This window comes from Dromiciops gliroides, chromosome 4 (assembly GCF_019393635.1).
Source record: "Dromiciops gliroides isolate mDroGli1 chromosome 4, mDroGli1.pri, whole genome shotgun sequence".
NCBI lineage: Eukaryota > Metazoa > Chordata > Mammalia > Microbiotheria > Microbiotheriidae > Dromiciops > Dromiciops gliroides.
In genome coordinates, this window is record NC_057864.1 from 94,048,702 (window position 1) to 94,063,453 (window position 14,752).

The window sequence follows — 14,752 nt, forward strand, 5'->3', positions numbered from 1 at the left end:
GAACTCTTACAATTAGGAGATCATTAAATGCCTTCTATAGAAAACAGCACCTGAGCTGAACATTCAAAAGGAAGTTAGGGATCCTATAAGGTGAAGGTGAGGAAGGAGAACATTCCAGATATGAGCACACCCAGTTGGGAGGTGTAGAAAACAGTTAAATAGGTCGGTTTAGCTGGAACATACAGTGTTGGTGGTGATATAATCAGACTGGAAAAGAAGGACTTTAAATAATGAAAAGAATAATTAGTATTTTGTACTAGAAGCAATAGGGATCTACTGAAGCTTTTGGAGCAGACGAGTGACACAACCAACGCCACACATCAGGAAGATTATTTTGGCATGGTAGGGGAAATGGATGGTAGGGAGACTGGAAAAAGCAAGATCAACTAGGAGGATTTGCCATAAACTATGTGATAAGTAAATAGGAACTGAACAACGGAACAAAGACAAGATATTGTAGAAGTAGAATTAGCAATGTGGCATAGTTTAAAAAGTACTTGCTCTTGAGTCAGGAGACCTGCATTTAAATCCTAACTCTAATACTTAATACATGTATGACTTCAGTCAAGTCACTCAGTCTCTCATTTTCCTCATCTGTAAAATGAAGAGGTTTGATTAGATCCATTCTAAAGCCCTTTTAGCTGATGTTCAATAAAGATTTACAAATTAATGTAAAGTAAAAAAACCAAACAAAAAACCCTAGGGCAAAAATACTTAGGTAGCTTAGATTTCTTCATTGAAGAAAAAAAGGAAATGTATTCTTAATAGGTTAATGGCTTAACAACAACAACAAAAATAAAATCAAGTTAGTAATATCTGACAAAGAACAAGTGGTTTTATTAAATATACATGGGAGGGGGCAGCTAGATGGCGCAGTGGTTAAAGCACTGGCCCTGGATTCAGGAGTACCTGAGTTCAAATCCGGCCTCAGACACTTGACACTTACTAGCTGTGTGACTCTGGGCAAGTCACTTAACCCCCATTGCCTAAAAAAAAAAAATATATATATATATATACATGGGGGTGGAAGGTCACAAGACTGAATTAACCCTTTGCAGATATAATACAGATACTAATAGCAAATTTGACTAAAATCCCTAAGATTAAAATCCAAATGAATTTTCCTTGGCAAAGTTTTTCAAAAGTACATTTTTATTCCACTAAAAAAATTAAGCTCACCAGTTCTCTTCTTCCGGTTTTGTTTCTCTCTGACACTAACATGTTTCGAGGCTGGCGATCTTACAATTGTTTTTTTTGTTTTCACAACAGTCAATGTTTTAGATTTTCCACAAGAAAAATGGATTCTTTTGGATTCTCTCACTTCCATATGTTCATTAGCTGAGTCCACTGCATTTATATCTTTCAAGTTTCCTTCACTTTTTCTTTTATGGCCAACAAAAGCACTTCCAAAAGAAGATGAATTTACTTTATCTTTACAACTCTTGGATTCATTTACAATTGGGGGTATGTTTGGAAGGTTAGCATGAAATGTTTCTGTATTGTCACACCCAGTCATTGTACTAGTAAGACACCGTCTAGACCTTGGGTTATTTGTTCCAGTTCCCTTTCTTTCAGAACACTCTGGCTTACTTTTAGTAACAGTAGTTGAAAGTATCGGACGTCTCTTATGTTGTTCTTTGAAGTTACAGGATGGATTTTTCTGAACAGCAGGAACCTTATGATAATTTTCATTTGAAGGGCTAGAGTAATTTAAGTTCATTTCTACTAGTTTGGTTTCTTTGAGGATACCATTTGGAAAGGCTTGATCCTCAGGCACAAACTGTAACACTTTACTGTTCTTCCAATCAAGGGATGACTTTAAAATTGGAGAATTTTCATTTGGTAAAGGTAATTCTGAAAATTCAGGTGTTTCCTCAGATGTATGTAACTCTACTATATTATTTTTTATAAACTGATCTGGTGAGAGAATAGGATCAACTGATACTGGTTCTAGATCTTCATTTACCTCATAACTATCAGTTACAAAGGAATCTGGACTTAAAATCGTCCTTTGAAAAAATGGTTTGTGTATTTCACATATTCTTTGTGAATCAAAATGTGCATCTTTTGAATCGTTTTTTATCAACTGATCAGGTGAAAGAATTGCCATAGATTTTAAATCTTTATTAGCCAAATAGTTATCACTTAAAAAAGAATCTGGACTTATAAAAGTTCTTTGATTCGGAGTGTGTAAAGCTGAAGAATGATCTGGAGTAAAAATAGGTAATTTTATATTACTGAAGTCCAGGTGGTCCTTAATACCATTTTCTTGTACTGATTTAGTTACAGTAGCATATATTTTTTTACTAATTACTACCTCATTTAAGTGAAAATCTTTCAAAAGGCTTGTGTCTTGTGCTTCCGTCAACAATTCTCTGTTTACTGGTGCATGAAGAAGGGTATAGGTGGTAGATCGACGAATAGAAAGTGGAGTGCCAATCTCATTGGGACTTTTTTTAAAAACAGGGCTAACAGGCGATACAGGCAATTTATTCTCTTCTGTATTTAAAGAATTACTTCCCAAGAAGGAACAGTCTTCCAATGTAACCAAATTTTCACAGGCTTGTAGTGGGCTTCTTAATTTGCCACCCTTTTGAGAAACATTAATGGCATCATTAACATTTTTATTATTTGAATGCCTTTTAGAAAGCCTTGAAGAAGATGAAACATTCTTCTTTTTAAGAGTATCCCAAAGACTCCTCTGAAAAGAAATCAAAGGATTAATTAGCTAATAGTTGAAAGTTAATATATGATAAAACATATACCATATAAATCACCTAATAAAATTATATAAAGTAAAGATATTAGGATATGTAAAATATATTAAAGATAGACTAGATAGTCCTTAAGGTAAGAATATAATCATTTAGGTGTGTTTAGTAGGGTAAGAAGGGGATAATATGGAGGTGAGCCATACACAAATAGTTATAAAAAATACACATAAAACTATAAAAAGAGGTCTTATTTGTATATTTGCATATATAATTATTAATAATGTTCTATAAGTTAATTTTTAAAAGTTGAGAGGAAAACAAACACTATTATAGTTTAAAATGTAATTACCTTTTTCTTTTTTGGCTGTTCTGCATTCCCTAATAATATTGCTTGATGTTTCAGAATGTTATTCACAAGAAAAGTTACCATCTCTCGTACTCTGCCTTCTTTGAATGGTGTCCAAGTTACAGAAACAGAAATTCTTTCTTTAGACTACAAAGAGATAAAGTAAGAACACATTGACACATATTGTACCTAAATAGAACTTCAAAATTAAATACACTGATTTCTTTCCTTTTCGATCCCCTTTTCTCTAAAGTAATGAAATCTACAATTACTTTCACTGTTGCTGATTTTCAATAGAGATAAAGAAATGTTGTTACAATCTATCATAAATTCAGAAACATAATAAATAAAAACCAAGTGTTAAAACTGATGATAGAAGGAATAACCAGATTATTTGTATTGGATTTGTGGTAAAAATTATTGGAATTTAGATGACTCATCTGGCCCACCCTCAAGATAGTATGCTACTGAGGTCAGAAGGAGAACTCTCCATAGGCAGTTTTGAAGGACCTCCCCTTTTGGGGGAGGGAAATTGAATGCTCTCTGAGGGGAGGAGAGAGAGCCTCTTCCAGAATGCTCTTGTGCTCACCAGCTGGCTGCTCAGTCTTCTCAGTGATTCAGAGAAACTAGCAGATATCCCAAGTGTGGTGAGTTTTTAAAACCCTGCATTCCTCTGAATAAGCTTAATTGGAAATGATCTGGGGATTGCATAGACTTAGTTTAGAGTTAAGAGAATTTATCTGTATTTCTTTTTCCCTATTTCCTTATCTTTGATGTTTATTAATCTCACCTTTGTTGTTTAATTAATCCCCAAGTAATAAAATCTGATCTTTTTGTGGAAAAGAAGCTGTAAGGCTCCTTTCTTATTGGCCTGGGGAAAATATCTAATAGGGCAGTTCAGAGGGGAGGGAGCTTTGAACCTAAAGGTCTCTCATTATTTCCAGGACCCCAATATTTTGGCAAGTCACCCAATTAACTTTCTATATATTAAATTTTGACCCCTACAGATTATAGAGGTTGTTTTATAAATTTTAGGTGAATATATAAATATGCATGGTTAAGAAAAATAAGTTAAAGAAAATTCATACAAACTAGGTTATAATAAAAAGTTTGCCATCTTCTAATTCTATTTGCAGCTTTCAGTAATTATTCTGATATGAAATAAAACTGCCTGAAGCTTGAATAGCTTTAAGAAAAACATTTAAGTAAATCTAAAGTTGTTACAGAATTAAATTGACTCCCTAATATTTGAATGTTAGAGCAATTATTAAGAGCCTATATGTACTTAGCATATGGCAAACTCTAAAAATATATCTCAGTGCTTTTAATAAAGGTCTCAAGAGCTCTTTCAAAATTGTTGCTGCAACCTAATTCAAAAGCAAATTGTAACAGTTCTCATAAACTCTTTTTAAAAATTTTTTCAGGCCAGTAATGAGTACCCTTTTTCTAAGTCAATTCTATAACTAAAAAGTCAAGAGAAATGGTAAAGAATTCTAATTAAACAATCTTCCTTTCACCAATAAATTTTATTCAAAGATTTATTAATCATTTATTATGTGCATAGTGCTGAAAATATTTCTGAAGCATAGTTCTGATCATGTCATTCCCACCCCCACTCAATATGCTGTAGTGGCTCCCTATTGCTTCTAAAAATAAAGCAATCAATAAGCACTTATTAAGCATCTACTGTGTGCTAGGTGCAGGAGAAAAAGACAAAAATGGAGCAGCACCTTGCGACAAGGAGCTTACATTCTAATATAAACTCCTCTTTCTGGAATTTAAAGCCCTTCATAATTTAGCCCCAATCTACCTTTTTAGGTTTATTACACAATAGTTCTATTCCCAAACTCTATAGTCCAGGCAAACTAGTCTCCATGCATCACCTTACACACATGATTCCCATCTTCCATATTGTGCTTTTTCAAGAGCTATCCTTCAAGCCTGGAATGCACCCCCCTTCCTTCTCATTAGAATCTCTAATTTTCTTCAAAGCTCAGTCCATGTTCCAGCTACCAAATCACATTTTACTTCTGTGTGGAAGAAGCAGTATTGTGTGCTGTGGATAAAGCCCCATTTCAGACATACTGGCTAGTGTGACCCTAGGTAAATCACTTAACCTTTCAGTAAACTCAGGAAATTCTCTAAGACTACAAGTTCCAAAGGAGTTGCTGGTCTGCATTAGTAAAGTCTACTTACTACAAATTTCAGAGACAAAGATCCCAAATCCAGAGATTAAGCACTTACTTAATATATTCCTAAATGTAAGCCTGAGGCTACAAAGACAGAAGCAAAATAGTCTCACTCAGTCCTTGAGTTTACATTAAAAATGACAACATATAAACAAATAAGTATATATAAAATAAACATAAAGTGATGTGGTGGGGTAGGCACTAGGAATTAGGAAAGGATTTGTGCAGAGGCCAATAAATAATATTACAGGTATAATTAAAAAAGCAAACCAACTCAGAGAGAGAGTGAAAGAGAGAGAAAGAGAAGGAACAGTTTTATATTTGTTTGTATCTCCAGCAACATGCACAGTGAATGGCATGTGTAAATGACATTAAATGGCATTAATAAATGATTATTGGTTGTTTTTATTTCTCATTGTGATGTGGGCTGGAATTTGGGGTCCAATTGATTGTGAGTCGTCCCAAAAGAATTACAAGACTCAGTGTCTCAGTTTCCCAAGTTTTATTGCAATACTGTGGGTGACCACAGGGAGAGAACCAGAATATTGGAAAGGTATCTCTCGAATAGTGAAAGGAAAGACAGTTATATTTATAGTATGGATAAATTATTTATAGTATGGATAAATTGATCATCAGTCTCATTATAATAATCTCCACCTCATTATAATATTCTCCACCTAGGGGTGTTTCAGGGGAGGGCTTATCCTAATTTGGAATTCCTGGGGTCCTAAGCCAACCCCTGAGGTGGGTACCTTTTTCAGTGAAGGTGTGTTTTGGGGGTTTACACGTCATAAGGTGAATCTGAGGACAAATTTGGCCTTTTCTGCGCATGTCTCTTTCTGATTCCCATGGCTAGTTTCAAAATATAATCATTTTTCATTAGAATTTCTATATGTTGTCTTTTCCTTTATTGTTTTTTTGACCTGACCCATTCTGGTGTTATGGATGTTGATCACTATGGATATGAGAACCTGACATAAGTTATCCATTAACTGAGATCTGACTCCCTTTTAGAGCTAACATCTGTACTAGAGCTTGGGTCTTAGGTTTTTCTATTAACCCTTTTTTCACCTCCTACATCAATTGTATCAAACAGTTCCTGCCCTTTGAGAACTTACATTCTCTTAGAGGAACACAATTTGTACCCATTTTAGTAAGGGAATTTGAGGGAGGGAGGGAGAAGGAAATGAGACAGGGTATGAGAGCACCTGAGCTGCACTTTGAAGGAGGCCTGGGATTCAAAGAGACAGAAGTGAGGAGAGAGTACATTCTAGGCATTGGGTGCTATGAAGGCAGTGATAAAGGTGCTGAAGCAGAGATGCTTTCTCTCTCTCTCTCTCTCTCTCTCTCTCTCTCTCTCTCTCTCTCTCTCTCTCTCTCTCTCGTCCATATTCATCCATGTCAGCTCTACCCCATCTCTAGCTCACTCTACCCTCTCCCTCCTTCCATTGTGCCCTATGGAATATGGTACTAATGTTAATCAGATCTTTTCCCTCATGCTCCTTCCAACTTTCTGAAGTCACGAAAACCTAGTTCCTCCCCCATCCCAGATGCAGCCTCCTCTACTCATGCTCCCTAACCCACAGGGCCAAAAAGAATAGATCCATTCTTGTTCTTTACCACCACTACCTTCACTCTCAACAGATATGGCACTTGATCTTCAATATCTTCCTCTCTACAGGTTCCTTCCCTGCTGCTTAGCTAAATAAGCCTATATCTATCACCCTTTAAAAAACAAAACAAAACAAACAAAAAAACTATCCTCAGTAGATTCTATCGTCCCCCAAGGTCTACCTATCTTTTCTCACTGTCTCAGTCAAAATCCTAGAAAAAATTGTCTACACTTGTTACCTCCACTTACTCTCCTCTGGCTCAGTTCTTAGTTGCTAGCAATATAGTTTCTAATGTCATCACTCAACAAAGTTACTAATGGTGTCTCAATTGCCAGATGTGATGGTCTTTTACCATTCATTCTTCTTGACCTCTCTAAGGACTTCGAAACCCCTGAACATCGTATTCCTGGATACTCTATCTTCTCTAGATTTTCGTAACACTACACTTTTCTGCTTCTCCTCCTACTTGGTTTGACTGCTCCTTTTCAGTCTCCTTTTGCTGGTGATGACATCATCAATATCATCTCCTCTAAACTGTGTACTCCAGTGCTCTGCCCTGAGTCCTCTCCCTACATTCTCTCACTTAATGACCTCATCAGTTCCTATGAGTTTGAATGGCACATCAATGCAGATGGTTAAAATTACAGTTCTAGTTTCTCTCCTGAGATCCAGTCCCACATAACCAACTGCCTAGCAGACATTTCACACAGATTGTCCCATGATATCTCAAATTCAATATGTCCAAAAGAGAACTTATCTTTCACCAATCCTTCTGCACTTCCCTATTTCTTTTCATACCAACCCCTGCCTTTATATTTGGGAACTTAACACAGTGAGGTCCTTTCAAATATTAAGCTCAGTTTCCATGAACTGCACATTCATTCATTATCTCAGCCACACAGAGGGATGATCATATCTGATCACCACTTAAAAATATTCCTTTCCACAAGTTATAACTCTAAGATTTCTCTGGCCATAACCTGCCCTTCCCTCTTCTCTACCCTCACATACCTAAGCCTATTCTCTATCCTCACAACAGCCACTCCAGCCACTCTACACACACTTCAATTCCTGTTCTGGTTTCAATTTCTTCTCTTCAAGATCTTGATCATATACAAACCAATTAAACGTTATACTATCCACTGCCCTTAAGCCCCTTGCCTGCTTTGTCCTATTGCCATCCATCTCTTTCCAAAAGGATTCATTTCGCTCAATTGAAAGAAGTAACACGATGATGCTGACAAAGTCCAATACAAAATTATACTATGACCCTGAAGTTGTTGTCTGTCAATTCCTCCCAACTTCAGGGCTATTGCTCTATCCACTGCCACCTACCCTCACTAGTGGGTATCAATCTACTTATGCTTACCTGATTGATTCTTTCATACTTCTTACTGTCAGTTCCAAGTCTTCTCTTCTCTCAAGCCACCTACAAACACCACTCCGGCCTCCTCCCTGTCAGTAGACAACCTTGAAGTATACACTTCACTAAATAAAAGCATAAAATCATCTTTTGAGTCCCCTTTCCTACCCAACAGAATCTCATAGTCTCCCCTTTGCTCTCATTTTGGAGGAAGAGGCAGTCATTTTTGCCAAGACTAATTCCTCTACTTGTGCCTTGATCTATCCTCTCCAGTAGCTTGTTCTTCAATCATCTCTCTCTAAGCAATTTTTTTAACCATTCCTTACCCACTAACTCCTACCCAACTACTTAAAAACATGCCCAGGTCCCTCTGATCCTTAAAAATCTACCAACTCCTAAAGCTTCTTGAAAGCAACTTCACCCCTCTCCAATCCATCATCCACATAGATGCCATACATGCATTCCAAAGTGCAGATCTGACCATAACTCTAACTTCTCAAGAAACTTCAGTGGCTCCCTCTTGCTAAAAAGACAAAATCCAAACTTTTTTTTTTTTTTTTTAGAACTTAAGCCTTCACAATCTGGCTCCAACCTCCCCCTCACACACTCCCTTCTAGCCAAACAGGTCTACTTACTATTCCCCTTATACAACCTTATATTTCCTGGCTCTGTATCTTTGCATAGGCTGTCAATTATACCTCAAATACTCTCTATGCTTACCCCTTCTTCATGGAATCCCCAAGTGCCTTTCAAAGCTAAATTCAAGGTCCATCTCCTATAAGGGCCTTTTCCTGACTCCCCCAGGTTTTAGTTCTCTGCTAGACTCAAGCCACTTTGTATATATTTGATATTTACTTATTTACAAATATTACATCAAAAGAAATAATATGTGCAAAGTGCTTAACACAATTCCTGGCACTTAGTAGACACTTAATAAATGCTCCCCTTTCAAATCCAGTTTTGGTTCCCTGTCCTCACCTCATCTAAGGAGACAAATATCAATTCTTTTTAACAATAGTTTTCATTTGCCTATTATTAGTGTGAAGAACCTTAATATAATCTTTTTTTTTTGATGAGGCAATTGGGGTTAAGCGACTTGCCCAGGGTCACACAGCTCGTAAGTGTTAAGTGTCTGAAGCCGGATTTGAACTCAGGTCCTCCTGAATCCAGGGCTGGTGCTCTATCCACTATGCCACCAAGCTGCTCCTATATAATCTCTTTCTGCTATTTTTCAGATTCTTCTGAAAAATGAAAAGATTGGACTAGCTAGCTTCTAAAGTCTTGTCCAGTTACATGTCTACTATCTGTAAAATGTAAATAGTAAAACTATACTACCTACCTCACAGGGTTGTTTCTATAAAATCTGAATACTTAGAATTATAGATCTTGAGCTGGAAAGGTCCACTAGCCTAACTGCCTGATTTTATAGATGAACAGAGGATAAGAGATATTAAATAACTTGTCCTGGAGACACAAATGGCAGAGCCAAGATTTGACCCAGGACTTTTGAATCCAGATCCAAGATTCCTTCTATTATACCACTTGTACTGCTTATCTCACATTGTCACAAAGAACAAATGAAAGGATGTAAAGTGCTTTGTAAATCTTAAAACAAGATATAAATGTAAGCCATTATTATTTTATCAAGAACTCAGCTCTAAAAACTCTTTGATCCCAAGTCTCAAAAGACTTAAGAATAGTTCATATTAACAACTAAGTTTAAAACAAGGTTTAAAAAAAATGATGTACACTAGGAAAAGCCATACCATCTAACTAAGATATAACCCATACATCTTACTAGAAAAGATGGTATGAGACTTATTTGGAGTTTGTTTTTGTTTTTGTTTTTTTAAATAAACAACATCTGCCATGGGTAACATTGTCTCTACAAGGGGAGCACTAAACTCAAAGCAGAATGGGATGGGTTAGGGAAAATTTTTTCAAAGCAACTTGTTTGGTTTAAAATATGAGGTAAATATTAAAATGTGCTGTTTCACTAGTTTTTGTTTTGTTTTGTTTTTTGGTGATGCCATTCACAGTAACATGGAATTTTAGAGCTAGAATAAATAACATTTAATATCATCAGCCTTTGGCATTGTGGACTTTTTTCCCTGTCTACTCTGTCCCCCTTGGCTTTCCTAATACTGCTCCCTCCTGATTCTTTTCTTATCTGTCTGCTGACTTCTCCTTTTGCTGGATGATCATACATAGAGTGCTCCCATAGGCTCTATTCTGTGTTCTGTTCTTCCTTGTTCTTGATCTCATCAGTTTCTGTGAATTCAATTCCCATCTTTTTTTTTTTTAAAGATGATTCCCAGATCTACATAACCAACCTTCATCTCTCTTCTGGGCTTTAACCCCATATCACCAAATGATTACTGGACAGCTCCTCCAAGTTACACCTTAGGCATATCAAACTCAAAATATCTAAAACCAAACTCATTTAACTTCTCTGCTAAAGCTGCTCCTCCTCTGAATTTCCTTTTTCTACTGTGGGCTTCGTTATTCTTCCAGTCCCAGGGTTCATAATCTTAGAGTGATCTACCTTCTCCCTCCCTCAACTCCCATATCCAGTGGGTTGTGGCGATAGCACTGATATCCCCTTTCTCTAACTTCTACCACTCTACTGTCAGCCTCCTAACTGGCCTTCCAGTTTTGAGACTCTCTCTTCTCCAATTCATAACTGCCAAAGTCATCTTCTAAAAAACACAGGTCAAGGGGGCAGCTAGGTGGCGCGGTGGATAGAGCACTGGCCCTGGATTCAGGAGGACCTGAGTTCAAATCTGGCCTCAGACACTTAGCACTTACTAGCTGTGTGACCCTGGGCAAGTCACTTAACCCCCAATTGCTCCACCAAAAAAAAAAAAAACAACAACACAGGTCTGACCATGTTACTTCACTGCTAAAGAATCTTCAATGACTCCTGTAGCCTCTAGGTGAAAATACTAATTCCTATGAATGGCCTTCAAAACTCCTAATAACCTGTATAGACTTAATACACATTCAGTACTTCATGGATTTTATATTCCAGCCAGACAGCTTACTTGAGTTCTATCTCTTACTTTCATTACGTTTCCCAGGCTATCTTCCAAAGCTCAACTCTTGGAATCCTTGGCTTCCTTTAAGGCTGTACTTACTTGGAATCCTACAGGAAAGCCCTTCCTGGATTCCTTAGCTATTCGTGTTCTAATACTAGCACTAGTTAATAGTGCTAACTAATTAGTACTAAGATTAGTACTAATTACTATTATTAGCTATTAATAATTATCTTATGCTATTCATATTGTGTAATTGGTAGTTTACACATAATGTGATTTGTAATATAAAATAACCTTTAGTCGTGTTCTACTAGTACTAATTAAAAGTACTCAGATTAGTACTAATAAATGATGTTATTAATAATTATGTTATTCTTATTTGTGTGAATGTTAAAAAAAAAATCTATAAGCTGCTTAAGGGTCAAAGACTGGTTCTTTTCTGCCTTTGCATTTCCACAGTGCTTTGCTTGCACTTATTAATCACTTACTATGTGCTTGGCACTATGCTAAGCACTGGAGAGAAAAAGAGAAGTACAGCTAGTCCCAGTCCACAAGGAGCTCACATTCCATCAGGGTGATGGGAACTGGGGGGGAGACAACTTGCAAGCAACTATGTACATAACATATGTTACGGGGTAGATGATGAAGGAAATCTCAGCGAAGGCACTAACTTTAAGGTGGATGGGAGCTGCTTCTTGCAGTGGGGTTTTAGCTGAGCCTCAAAAGAAAGCTAGATAGTGGTTAATGTACTTTAAATCAATATCAACCAACTGAATTGAATCTTATCTTTTATTAATTAGGAACTAAAATCAGAGTGAGTCAGCAGAGAAGCCTAAGATGAGGGTGGGTTGGAGAAGCCTTTTGCAGTTTTTTGCACTCTCCCTATCAGGGACAATGCCTCGCAAGCAAGTCGCCCGTGATTTCCTTCTCATTAAGGGAGAGGTTTTTAGAATATCCCACGCGGGGACGAGAGAGAACTGCAGAAGTGGCGCTGCAGGGGGTCGCGGAGAGGAAGGACGCTGGGTGTGGGAAGAGGCTCCTTTGGTGGAGACGCCGCCCGCCCACTCCGCCCCTTACCTGGAGCACGCAGGTCTGCGGGGAGACACTGAAGCCCTTGTCAGCCGCCGGGAGCCGGGCCACGCTCACCTCCACCACTTCCTCATTCGGGTTGTCCAGGACCAAGGACAAAGTCCGAGAGGCTCCGACCCGGACGTCGCCGAAGCAGAGGAAGGGCGGTCTAGAGAAGTGGCTGAGCCTCAGGAACGCCGGGGAAGCGCCGGCCTCAGCGGTCCGCGGAGCCCGCGGCACGCGAGGCGGTCCGGGGCCAAGCCCCGGCGCCCAGCCACCCTCAGTGGCGCCTCGCCTCGCGTGCCCCGTCTCCATGGCTCCTCGGGAGACCGTCCGCCAGGCCGCGCCGCGCCGGCCACGCAGGCTCCGGGCGGAGAGGGAGAAGCTCGGGCTGGTCGGAAGGGCCCCCGCGCCTGCTCCGCACAACCACGGGGGACAACTTCACCTCTGCTAGGCTGTCTCCTAGGACTCACAGGCACAAGGAGTTCCACCCGAGTCGTTGAATAACCTCAAAACAACTCCCTCTCTGTCCCAGTTCAAAAAAATCCCACGACCACCAATCCGGAGCCAGGAGTGCACGCCTGCGACATACTAGCCAATGGCAACAGGAGCCTAGCGAGCCACCGGCCAATGGGGCCGCAGCGACTTTTTTAAAACTGATGGTTGCCCGCCCCGTCCGGACTGAGGGGACACCCCCGGAAGGGTGGATGCAAAAGCTTAAATTTAGGCAAGCGTGTCCCACAAACACATCTTCCAAAAGATTGCCGTTACCAGGGCGAGCCCTACGTAATACTTGGCAAACCGAAGCTTGACTTCTATTCTCATTTGTTCTCTCGATGGATGGATAAAGTATTTATTAAGCACTTAGTGTGGTGATGGTGGTGGTAGTGGTGTTTGTCCTTCCGGACGCAGTGAATTGGATCTAGGGTAAGTGGGGCTGTGCAAAATTACCAGCTTCACTCTCCGCTCCCGAGCCATCTGGGGCCTGTGGCAAAATATGCTTCAGGACGACTGGAGATGACCCCGGGTGTTTGAGGCAATTGGGTTGATTTGCCCAGGGTCAAATTGCTAGTAGTGTCAAGTGTCTGGGGCCAAATTTGAACTCAGGTTCTCTTGACTCCAGAACCAGTGCTCTATCCACTGCGCCACCTAGCTGCCCAATTTACTGTGTACAACTGTGCTAAACCCTGAGAAGAGAAATTAATAAAATAAAAAAATAATAACACAGTGCCGCCAGCAAATAACCCACATCTGAAGTACTATGATGGTTGAACATTGAAGATTTTCTCACAATCGTGATCCGTCTAAGATTTCTGTGCAGCATGACTCCCTAGATGAATAATTTGTGAGCTGTTTCTGAATGTTTTCCCAATTATATTCCAAGTGTTCTCATCTGTATTCTCCGATCTCTAATAAGGTTTGAAATGAAGGCATTGCCCTATTTACTGTGTTTAGGGTTTCAGTCCAATATGAATCATCTGATGACAAAGTTTATTTGGTCTCTGAAAGCATGTATAATGTTCTCTACTCTGAATATTCTGATGTACAACACTAAGCATCTCCTAAAATATATCTCATGTTAATTATAAGGATTCTCTCTATACCCACGGTAAATGTTTACAAGACTTTCCCACATATATTACATTTGGGGGGGGGGGCGGAGCAATGAGGGTTAAGTGACTTGCCCAGGGTCACACAGCTAGTGTCACGTGCCTGAGGTTGGATTTGAACTCAGGTCCTCTTGAATCCAGGCGCTTTATCCACTGGCTCCACCTAACTGCCCCCTACATATATTACATTTTACCAGCCTTTTGATATACAAGACCTGGACACCATTTATTAAATTAAGTTTTCCTCTGGTATGAATATTTTGATGTAAAATAAGTGTTTAGTTCTTACTGAAGGTTGGTTTTTGTTTTTTGGCTACCCAAGTTAACCTTAATGAGCCATATACCTGCAGAGAAATATAAAAACTTGTCAAGCTAAATTATTAGGCAACTAAAATTTAGGGGATAGTCCTTGACTTCAATCAACATTCTTCCCATTGTTTACCACTCCCACTACCTCAACCCCCTCAATACCACCACCCCCAAAGGCCTTGAACCAGTGGAAGAGTTAGAAGACAGGTTTAAATCCTGCTTCTAGAGATGTGATTCCTGGAAATTGTATGGCTTCTAAGATCCCTTCTAGCTCTAAATCTTATGATCCTCCTCTTAAATAAGCTTGTCTTGCATGGTTTCTGAGAGTGAATGGGTACACATACTTCAAATGGATCTGTGATCTAATCAATGTAGATAATCCATAGGGGCAGATTGAAGCCAACCCATGCCTTCTAATTTTGAGACACTCATGATACCCTTATCTTTCCATAAACCCTCTAAAACGATGAGTTCTCAAACTTTTGTTATTGTTCAATCATTT

The 14,752-nt window shown here is 38.9% G+C and overlaps 1 protein-coding gene across 1 annotated transcript in view; it reads right to left on the reverse strand.

The window, feature by feature from the left end:
* ASPM (assembly factor for spindle microtubules) overlaps positions 1–12,808 on the reverse strand; it is a 57,745-nt gene extending 44,937 nt beyond the window's left edge. The window contains exons 1-3 of the mRNA XM_043964417.1: positions 12,341–12,808; positions 3,064–3,207; positions 1,180–2,701 (exon numbers count right to left, since the gene is read on the reverse strand). Coding sequence (XP_043820352.1) covers positions 1,180–2,701; positions 3,064–3,207; positions 12,341–12,646 — 1,972 coding nt within the window. The 5' untranslated portion in view covers positions 12,647–12,808. The remainder of the gene's footprint in view (positions 1–1,179; positions 2,702–3,063; positions 3,208–12,340) is intronic.
* Positions 12,809–14,752: the final 1,944 nt, after the last annotated feature.